This window comes from Cryptomeria japonica, chromosome 1 (assembly GCF_030272615.1).
Source record: "Cryptomeria japonica chromosome 1, Sugi_1.0, whole genome shotgun sequence".
In the NCBI taxonomy this organism is placed as follows: Eukaryota; Viridiplantae; Streptophyta; class Pinopsida; order Cupressales; family Cupressaceae; genus Cryptomeria; species Cryptomeria japonica.
This window is the reverse complement of record NC_081405.1, coordinates 501,945,884-501,956,719: the sequence shown is the minus strand read 5'-3', so window position 1 is coordinate 501,956,719 and position 10,836 is coordinate 501,945,884. Positions and strand designations below refer to the sequence as shown.

The following is a 10,836-nucleotide window of genomic DNA, read 5'->3' as shown; positions in this document are numbered from 1 at the left end:
GACTATAAGTAGCTGAAAAAGGACCTCATGAGTGAAAGTTTATGCCTCCTGAAAAAGAAGTTGCTCAATTTCGCTATGTAAGTGGTTGGCCGATGACCTGCTAGTGGTAGTGCTACCTCAAGCAATGCACAACCATTTCTCATGTGGACCCAAACAAGCTCTTAAAACTAGTTTATACAAATTCTTGGTGAACTTTTAAATTTTTAAATTTTATTTTAAATTGTTGGCCAATGCAAATTTAATATTTTTTTAAGATGTTAGTAGTGGGGTCCCCCACCAACCAAGGCCTGAGTATTTGACGACTATGACCCTATGGGCTCAACACCACTAGCTAGGGGCTAATAGCCCTAGTAGGGGCATTAGTCCCTACATAGGGCCATGTGGGGGGGTTTGCAGACTCCTAATGGGTTTTTAATTTGTTTTAAAAAAAAATAGCCCCTAGACTATAATTTTTTAGAAAATATTTTTTTGCGAGAAATACTTTTTAAAAGCAACACAATTTAATTTTTTTTACATTTTATTTTTCAATCTATAGACACCCTAGATGATCATATAGTCATACACCTTGGATCGAATTTTTTTTTACATTTTAAAAACTTTTAGAATTAGGATAAATTTGATCATTTTTCATCTCTTGGGAATCCTCGATCCTGTATCATCATAAAATTGTGACCCTCGCAATTTTGACCACATCTTAGGCCCTCACTTATGTGACTGCATCTCTCTACTCAACTGAGACCCCTCTATGTACCTTCATCCCGAGTCTTCTCCCATCTCAGCCCTGATGACACCTCAGGACCTTGTCCAGGCCCCAAGATAGGGCAGGACAGGGGCATGGTGCCCCTATCCTCCCTCTTAGGGTGGCCCTAAGATGGGTCCATCCGACCCTTGAACCCAATTTGTTCCTCGGGGACTTAAATCCCTCGATGTCGGCCTTCAGTGAGATGAAAATAATTCTCTAAAAGGGGATCTATCTCTCTCATTTGCATAACAAGGAATAAGCGGAAAAGATATAAGCATAAGGAGAATAAGCGAAATTCAAGCGGAAGGTCTCCATTATCGTCATCAAGCATTCAAGTTCTCTTCTTCATGTGTCTTCTTCATTCATCCATTGGAGCAACATTACAACACTCATTTGCAAGCATGTGTGTGTAATAGGGTTTTGTCATATTACATGCCATTTCATACAACATTTATGATTACATTCAGGAAGCAAATCAACAATCATCAATCGATTGCAGATCTACAAGGTATACATTTCCATTACTTACATTTAAGTATTTGAAATTACTTTCTTTCAAGGTTGATTCCTCAACTAGGGTTTGACTGAGGCAAACCCCATCCACAACCCTTCTTCCCTTCTTTTATGTGTGTAGGTTGCAGGTGTGCAGCTATAATTGCGGGTTTGGACTTCATTTGTAGAGATGGAAAATCCTTTTCAACATGCAAATTTTTCGGAGGACCAAGTAACTTTAACTTGGTCCCGACGAATTTTCTCCAAATTTGTAGGGCAGATCCATATCACTCTAAATATCTCAAATCTGAAGTTACAGCGTGATCCTAAACTGGTAGCTCCCTATTTCATCCATTTTTGTCTCCTTTTCTACATAATCAACATATCAATTTACAAAAGAGGGTAAATCACATTCCAACCCCTTGCAATCCACTTGGTATTCACATCCTTATTCTCCTTGGATTTGGATCTAGTGAATTCAAACCCACTTTTGAATGTAAAGTATCTCCCAAGTGAAAATCATCCTCGTGGTTTCCTTTCTCTCTCCTAGGTGGGGAACCACTAGGATCCAATTTTCCACTTTACAGATCCAATGGTAAGTTCCATTTTGTCCCAATGGGTCATTGACAAAACATCCCTATAAAACCTTCATTTGAAAGGACATCTAAGAAAATCTTTTGACCCAACATTTCTCAAACCCCATATCTACACCAAACTCATCATAACAACAAACTCAAAACCCTCACATCTATAAAGAACAACTTGCACAAAATCCTCATCTTATCGTGTCTTTTTTTTTTTTTGCAAGCACTAGGTTCAAACTTAACCCATATGTACTCCAACAAGGATCATACTACCACAACAATAGCTCTGATACCAAATGCAAGTAAATTTGCAACCACATAATGGCAATTTCCACATAACCCAAAGAAAAATCTATGCAAACAAGTATTTAGAATCCACATGCAAGAGAATAAACAACATACCATCAAAAGATGACATGAGATATATCCTAGGAAAACCTTCCTAGAAGGAAAAATTCAACACCCAAAAGCATTTGTACTCAATGTATTAGTTAACAATAAACATTACAATACAATTTTAATGCCTCCATGAACATCTTTGAAACACCAAGCCTCTCTAATGCATCATCCATGTGTCCAAATATGAAACCACACATCTCATTTCATGCTTCACTTATGTACTCTTCAGAAGAAGACTCAAACCCCCAACTAGTCAACCTTAAACAACTACCCTTGTGTTTGCTTTTATAAAAACAAGCTCACACAAAAACACCAAAACCAAAAACACCAAAACCAAGTGGTATCAAATAAAACGATGTGACAAAAATTCAAGAGACTAAAAAACCATTGACCCCTTATTTAATATTGGGTATTCAATTTTCACTTTATTAATATTTCCTTAATATTAAATTAAATACATTTTCTCATTGTGAAACCCCACATTAAACATTGTAGCTAGGAAATAGGGGAAAGCATCAAAAGCATAAACATCAAGTAACCACAAACCTAATAGAAGAATGGAGAACAAACATCAGAAGTGCAAACCATAACAAACCCAAATGTCACCTCCATTGACCTCCATTATTCTCCTCTCACCTCCAAATGGGATGTGGTTCTCACCTACAAGTGCAAAAGTGTAATTGGAAGCAAGATTACAAAGTGAAAACGACAGTGTAAGGGTACTCGAAGCATGGTTAGTTGTGATTGAGATAAGAGACCAATTTATAGACTCATTGATGAGGATTCAAAAAGGGAAACACAATAAGAAATTGGCATGATTTGTGACAAGATTTATGACAAATTGATTGAAAGTTGCTCTTTCAAGACATGACAAATTAGGAGAAAATGGTGCCAATTGGTTATGACATGATTAGGAGAAGAAATAGCCCTTTGATTTATGACAAATTGAGAGCAATAATTGCTCCTTGATTGAATGATACATGAGAGAGAAAATAGCCTCATAAATTATGACATGATTGGGCACAAAAAGGGGAGCTAATTAGGAGAAATTAGTGGGAAAAGTTAGGAGGGAATAATTAGTGGGATTTTGAAATTTGCAAATTAGAAATTAGGAAAAGAGAGAAATTAGGAAATTAGGAAATTAGGTGATATTAATTAATAAATCCTCATTTATTAATTAATTCACAAAAAATGACACAATTAGCCAATTAAATGAAATATTTAATTGTGACATGAAGGACTTAGGGTAAATGGAATTAATTCATTTAACCTAAAAAGAGAAATGTTAGTAGGATTAAATGAGCAAATTATTAAACCCTAATGGGCAAATTAAAAATGAAATTAGGTCAAGACATGATCAAAGCCAACAAATGATAAAGATTGCAATCAAAGGGACAAGCTGACAAAAGATTTGATAATGACAAGAAATCGACATTGATTGACTGATGAAGATCAATGACAAATTGATCAAGATCAACAAAAGGACCAAATTGATAGATGACAAAAGATAAAGGATCAATGACTAATTGATCCAAAATTAACAAGAAATTGATGATTGATTGAGATCGATGACGAATCAATCAAAGATTGATAAAAGGTTGACTTGAAGAAGGTTGACATGATACTAAGATTGACAGACCGGTGACGAATCCATCCCAAAAATGTCAAATTGACTGACAATTAACAATTGAAAGAGGATCCAAAATGATCGAAAATGATTGAAGACAATCAAGAAATGATTGAAAACTAGGACAAAACCCTAATTCGACACAAATCAGGATTGACGATGTCCAATTGATATGACAAGGTTGATGATGACCCATAATAAAAATTTGAAGATGACATTGACAAGACCTAATTCAAAAGTGAGAGAATTAGAATCGAATAGGAAAGAGATGCGAAGGAAAGACACAATGTTGACAAACAATGAAGATCGAATGCACGACATACATGAAATGTCAATAAGATGCGAAAACTCTAAAAGAAGGTCACACAGACATGTATGGCACCACAAGTGTTGACCATTTTTAGATGCCTACAAACATATTTCTCAATGTTACATACAACACATAAAGTGACCCAAGAATGTTGCACACACTTATAGGTTCCATAAGTGCATCACACATAATAATAAAATAAACATTATAAAGATGTACAACACTAAGAAACACTCCTCTCCCTTTCTTTAACTATGTGTGTTTTCCAATTTTAGCGGTTTTATTTCTATACAATTGTTCTAATACTAATATTTGTTACATGCCAAATAATTTTTTGTATTAAATGAATCCTTTTAAAATAATTTTAGAATTATATTGAACAAAATTCTCTATAATTTAAAATGTTGTGTTTGTCCACTAGACCTTAATTTTGGTACTGCTCAGTTTATAACCTGGGAACAATATGACAAATGTATACATTATAATACTACATATTGCATATTGGAAAATACTTCAAACTCACTGTTTATTGATCATATGTGTTCTTTGACATTTTCTATATACACATCCTTCAAACTCTTTCTTACCGGAAGCCCTGATAGAAATGTAATCTAAAATCTTTGATAAATTAAATTAGAATCTTGATCTGATTGATAGCTCCAGATCAAAAGCGATTATCCCTTTAAAAAAAATAGAATCTTGATGGGAATCTAGACCTCTCTGCTTCTAACTTCTACTAGGAATGTTACCTCTCTGTTTCTTAACTTCTGATGGTGAACTTCAAATCATCTACTATATAATGCTTGGTAGCTATTGGCCAACCTCGTAGAGTTAACAAAAAGGATCTTTTCTACGCTGAAGGGACCTCTTTCATTATGTGCAAGATGGCTCTCCCAGCTCATGCTATCAGTTATTTTCTTTACTTTAACCAGAACATCTACATGATCACGAATAATGACTGCTCCCTCTGGGCGTACAATACGATCCATCTCAAGAAGAATGTCTATGATATCACACCTGCAGTTTAGATTAGATACAGATGAGTATTGTATAGTTAATGATTGAGAATTATTTTAGTGTACTCTCACAAAAAAATTGAGTACCTAGATCAGCTTGAACAAATAAATCCTGTGGCACCTCTAATGTAGATGAGTGAAAAAGTGCACAGGATGTTTTGCTAATAGATTATAGTTTATACTCCTCACATTAACCTCTTGGAAATACATATTACCTATCTTGGTACATGCTGAAAATGCCATCAGCATGAATAAGGTCATAGGTTCTGGGATATGTTGAGAAAGCTTCACACCTGTAAATAGAAAATACCAGAGCACATTACCCAAATCAATCATGTAATGCCATCTTGTTTAAAGATGCTACAACAGAGTGTTCAAAAAGGAAGATGTAATTTCAAATGGGTATGAAATTTAGTTCAGACTCAGTATCTAGAGCAATGGGGCAGAGCATACCAGTCCAAATAAGTTCCAATCAGGCCTCTTTCATATATGGTGCCAAGAGTATTGTTTTTAGCATCTGGTGGGACAACGTTCATTACCCATACTGGGTAATCGGCCAGAGCAGCAGCAAAGCCTCCCAAGCCAGCATTCATGTCCATTATGTTACGATATTTTCCATCAGTAATACTTTCAATGAACCTTCTATAGTAGATTAGTCGCTTGGTCCACAATCTTGTATCTTGATTGAATGTTTGAGTTGTTACCCCAGTGATGGTACTTCTTTTTACTCTGGGTGGAACAGCTGTCAATCGTTTTGGCCATTTTTCTACAGCCAGCCCTGCAGTTTCTTCAATGTTCTTAACTGTAGGTAAAGGAGTTATGCATGTCTCCATCTTCTGGTACCTTTCCATATTTTAAAAAGAAGAAAAAGATCAAATATTAGAATGCTATCTCAAATTGGTATGAGAAATGGTTACTCCTTGGTAATGTTTATGTTGATTCTTCCTAAAATTGCAGAATCTCAGATCCCATAAGTTCTTAGACAGAATAAACTTAAGCTAGTTCATACCAAGCTGTATCAGGATTCCCACCCTGACAAAATGGGGGAACTTTGAAGATTTTCCGTTTTTTGATACAGTGAATGTGATTGGTAGGCTTTTGCCATACAGCCAGATCACCCTTTTCAGCAATCTTCTTCCAGCATAGACGCTTAGCAAGATCCTCAATTGCTTCTTGCTCTTGCTTTAGGCTTGCTTCTGTCCTTTCCCAACCCTTGTGGTGATTTTTCCAGTTAATGGGAGGACCTGATAAAACCCAATAGCCACCAGGCCTTAAGACTCTATCTATTTCTATCAAGAAGGCGCCGTCTGCAGAACAGAGTGGTTATACAGTTAAACACAAGCATAAGTACAGGGTTAAATTTAATCCAAATGCAATCTCTAAACAACCTCAAATGACAAGGACTATCCTACAATACCATAATCAGTCCATGGAATCAGACACCGGGAACAGTGAGCCATGTCAAAAGCCCTTGCAGGGTAAGGAAGTCTACGAGTGCCCAATATCCCAATCATGGCTGGCACTCCCCGCTCCAAAGCAAACTGCACCTGTGCTTCATGTATATCTTTTGGAGCAAAAGACATGGTCAAAATCTTGTATTTGAATAGGTAAGCACCCCAGCTTGCAACCTACGAAAATGGTTGCAGTAGTCAGATTTGACCTTAGCTGTCTGATTCAATAGTCTGATTGCTAAAATGTGAAGTACACATTGAACAATGTTAGTATTTCTAATTATAAAATGTAGTTTATGCATATATTGTTAGTAGTTTATGCATATAATGTTAGTATTTCTAATTATAAAATGTAGTTTATGCATATATTGTTAGTAGTTTATGCATATAATGTTAGTATTTCTAATTATAAAATGTAAACTATGCAGCTAATGTGCATGACTGTAAAGCATCATATTTGCCCAATCACTAAAAAACACAAGTTTATCGTGTGGTGTACTATTCTGTGCAGTAGCTTAGGAAGCCACATTGCCAATGCTTACTTTGCACAGTATGCCACTGCAGATTAACAAAAGCACAGTATCCTATGTAATAAAAGTAATTGGAAAGCTGTCGAACATAGAACACAATTTCCAAAAAGTTACACTGGAACAAGCCTAAAACAGGATGCAGTAGGAACCGACTGACTCACTTTCCTGGGAAATCATTTCATTCAACCATAATGTTACTTTAGCCTAGATTAATGTTCACCAGGTACAAATGCCAAATGGACTGCAAGAAGCCCTTAAAAAACACCAGTAAAGTGGACACACTAAAAGTTTTCATGGCAATGAAATGCTGTCATTTCCAACGAGAAAAGAAAAGAGCAGAGAAAGCGTACTAACCCCACAGCCTGTATCAAGGGCAGTCCTTACAGACCCATCAGTTAAAGGAATTAACTTTCCAATTGCCTCAATATACCGTTTTGCACCATTTGGAAACGATGTTCCGCCACCAGGAAAGCGAAATCGATCCTCCTGAAACTTAATCCAGTTCTGATCAGCCTTCGAAACAGTAAGTTCCTTGTGAGGTACATTGGCATACCAAGCAAAATCCATGCTCTGTGGCCACCGAAATGGAGTCCTGTATCCAGGTGGATCAGGTATCAGACATCTGAAAAGTTCATTCTTTTCTGGGCAGTGACGCTCTCTGAAGAATGACCTGTGGTTGTCAAACTTCCTCGAACGTTCAATATCCTCACAGGGAGTATACTCGCTGTACTGCATATCACAGGGCTTCAACATGATGGGTATCTCAGACTCTGAAGCATTATCCAAAGGAGCTACTCCCAAATGATGAGCCTCGAAATCTAGATACACAAATTCGGGTTTTGGAGGATTTGACGGCGAACGACAGGGAATTACTTGTGAAAATGCCAGTTTTACAGCTGCTGTATTTAAGACCGAAGTATTTTTCCACATTCCTAGAAAGTAAAAGAAGGTACAGAGCACTGAAACTCCAAATACCCAGGTCAGATTCTTCTTTTGAAAACCCTCCTGGTAAAGTTTGCTGGGTGTTGCAGACCTTTCCCTGGCCATAATGGGTATATATTTGGATTTCAACACCCACAAAAGGGGCTTAAGAAATCATGAAGCTGCAAACTGTGCGCCTAATTGAAGAAATGCCATAAGAAATTGGACTCCTCAGCAGAAATGTTGATCCGATGAAGCTTACAAGCATTTGAAACTGTGAACAAAACCCCAAAACATGTCAATAACTAACTCCTCCCAATCAAATTGGAAAAGAATCATTTAAGCTCATTTACAAAATGTGGTACTGGTAAACAACATAGCTTGTAAATTTATGACTGTAGTAATCAAACCTGAACAAATCTGATTTGGGTGCACCCTGTTCACTTTTTTCGATTCAGAGCCCACATGCTAGCGGGCTCAACAATGTTGTTTTCAGCGGGTTTCGGCGTATTAATCGGAGTTGTGTTTTTTTTGACACACCATTTGTACAAGTGGGTCGCGCTTTGCCGAACCATCAAGAATGTAGATCGATTCCCTAACATTGATGACATCAGGACAGTTCATAACCCAGTTTACGTAGGGTACCAGAAGCAATTTGTCTCTATATACTGTAGTTTGTGCACTGAATTCGGCAGCGTACAGCCTGCATGATTAAAAATTAGGGTCAAATGGGCGTATACCCTAAAGTTCCTGGATGCTTTTCCAACTAAATGCCTGGTAGTTTGTGCAGTAAGCAACAATTTTGAGCGTTTATATCGAAGTGAGCCGACTGTTTTGGAATGAATCTACACCATTGGTAGGACAGTTATCTGGCCCAGTGTAATGTTCGCCTATTTTAAAGCGGATAAGGGATGGAACTTTGACTTCGAAAGTATGGGAAATCGTGAAGCAAAAAAAATTCAGTTTTAGATTATGACTAGGTCCCTACATATTGTTCGCCTACTTTATCAGTTTTGCTTACATATTGTGAAGAAAATGAGTGGAAACCTAATGAATTCTAGGTCCCTACACCTAAATATTTAGGTTTACTATATGATATATTAATCAATCTAGATTAGATTTTTTTTTAAATTAAGAAATAGGAGTATAATTGAAGGAAAAAGGAAAAGATGTTTTTTAATGTATATAATGTTTTTGATATTTAAAAGCAACCAAAACAATGTTGATTGATTTGATGTATCTAATATTTTGTTAGTAGTAGATGAGAGTAAAAGTTGAAATATAAATGATATTGATAAATCAAACTTGGGGTTATGTCATTGTGTACAAAATCATATCTTTAATTTTAACTATTATTTGTAATTTCATCTTTCCTTTGTGACTATATTATTTGTACTTACAAATTTAAGAAATCTTCTTGCTTTTGTTTGATATCTAATTGTGCATATGTGGTGTCAAGAAACACCTTTAGGGGCTTATTATGTGAGGATTGGAGTTTCTATGCTTTCTTGCACTTTAGTCAAGTACCTTATTTTCACAGTGTTGAAGACATGATGATGCAATGTCTTTTAAAATGTGAATGCTAATGCAAGCTTATAATCGATAAATCATTTTTTATGCTTTTGATTTTATGTTTTTTATATGATTTGCATGTATGTAACCTCTCTTAGTGATGTAACTAATTATCTAGGACATACATGTATTTAAATATGATAACCTAGATCTCAATCTAGACAACTTCATGCATAAGTCAACAAGAAACAACAACATTTTTTATTGAGTGGATGCAAAATAAGTAAGAAATTGAACCATTCTATCCAAGGGACAAAATCATGTATGCGAAAGAGTATGTGGTGTGGAAATGAATGATAGATGGAATGCATAAACAAATGGACGCTAAAGTGAAGAAATGGATGATTGGTTTCAAATTTTGGATGTCCCTTTGAGTATAAATAGCCTTCATTGAATCATATTAGAATATCTTAAGATAGGCTAAAGTGAGAGTAAAATGTTTGGAGAAAAAGAGTGGAGTATGCATTCCCTCTATATTTTGGCCCCATTTTAGTGTGCATGTGAATCTACGTGAGTCATGCATGCTAAATTAAATAAATAAATTCACAAGGATTTATCCCAAAAGGATTCCAATTTGATGATTTTTCTTCACTTTCCTACATGTCAATAGAGTTGTATCTACAAACCTATACACAAATCATCAATATCACATATTTTAATTAAAAATATTGTATACATCATTATGTAAGCTTTCAAAACAAAACATTCAAAAGGGAGTAAGGATGCATTCGTGGGGAAGACACTAAGTTGGATACCATGAAACCATGTGAATGAATGTGAAGGAAAGAGACAAGATATTGTTAGATTTTTCAATAAGTTGGAACTAATGTAACCTCCTTAATTATACATGCATGAGACAAAACGAGACGGCATGGTATATAGAGTTGTTAAGGAGTTGGAAGCACTGTGGCATCCTTAATCTATACAATATGAGGTCAAGTAAAGAGAAAATGATGGCCCCATACATATGGTTATCAAGGATTTGGAATTAGTGTGCCCTCTCAATCTATGTATGGGAAAAGATAAGAATAAATTTGGTATGTCACTCACCCTCAAATTGGATGAAAACATCATGATGGATATATTTTGATGAGATAAAAATGTGAGTGGCCATATATGAAATTTGTCAACCCTATTTGAAACCAAACATGTCAATATAAAAGCTCATAAAATGGAGGCAATATAATTTTAC

General features: G+C 35.8%; 1 protein-coding gene across 2 annotated transcripts; it reads right to left on the bottom strand.

Moving 5' to 3' along the window:
- Nucleotides 1-4,653: 4,653 nt before the first annotated feature.
- Nucleotides 4,654-8,854, bottom strand: LOC131078164 (probable methyltransferase PMT17). Of its 2 annotated transcripts, XM_058015835.2 has the most exons (7): nucleotides 8,483-8,854; nucleotides 7,506-8,346; nucleotides 6,588-6,798; nucleotides 6,180-6,477; nucleotides 5,624-6,013; nucleotides 5,386-5,463; nucleotides 4,654-5,171 (listed from the first exon to the last, which is right to left on the bottom strand). In XM_058015835.2, the coding sequence occupies exons 2-7, from the start codon at nucleotides 8,196-8,198 to the stop codon at nucleotides 4,940-4,942; spliced, it is 1,902 nt and encodes a 633-aa protein (XP_057871818.2). In that variant the 5' UTR covers nucleotides 8,199-8,346; nucleotides 8,483-8,854; the 3' UTR covers nucleotides 4,654-4,939. The 2 variants fall into 2 exon arrangements, with proteins under 2 accessions (XP_057871818.2, XP_059075043.1); XM_059219060.1 differs by lacking the exon at nucleotides 8,483-8,854 and having other exon boundaries at nucleotides 7,506-8,462.
- Nucleotides 8,855-10,836: the final 1,982 nt, after the last annotated feature.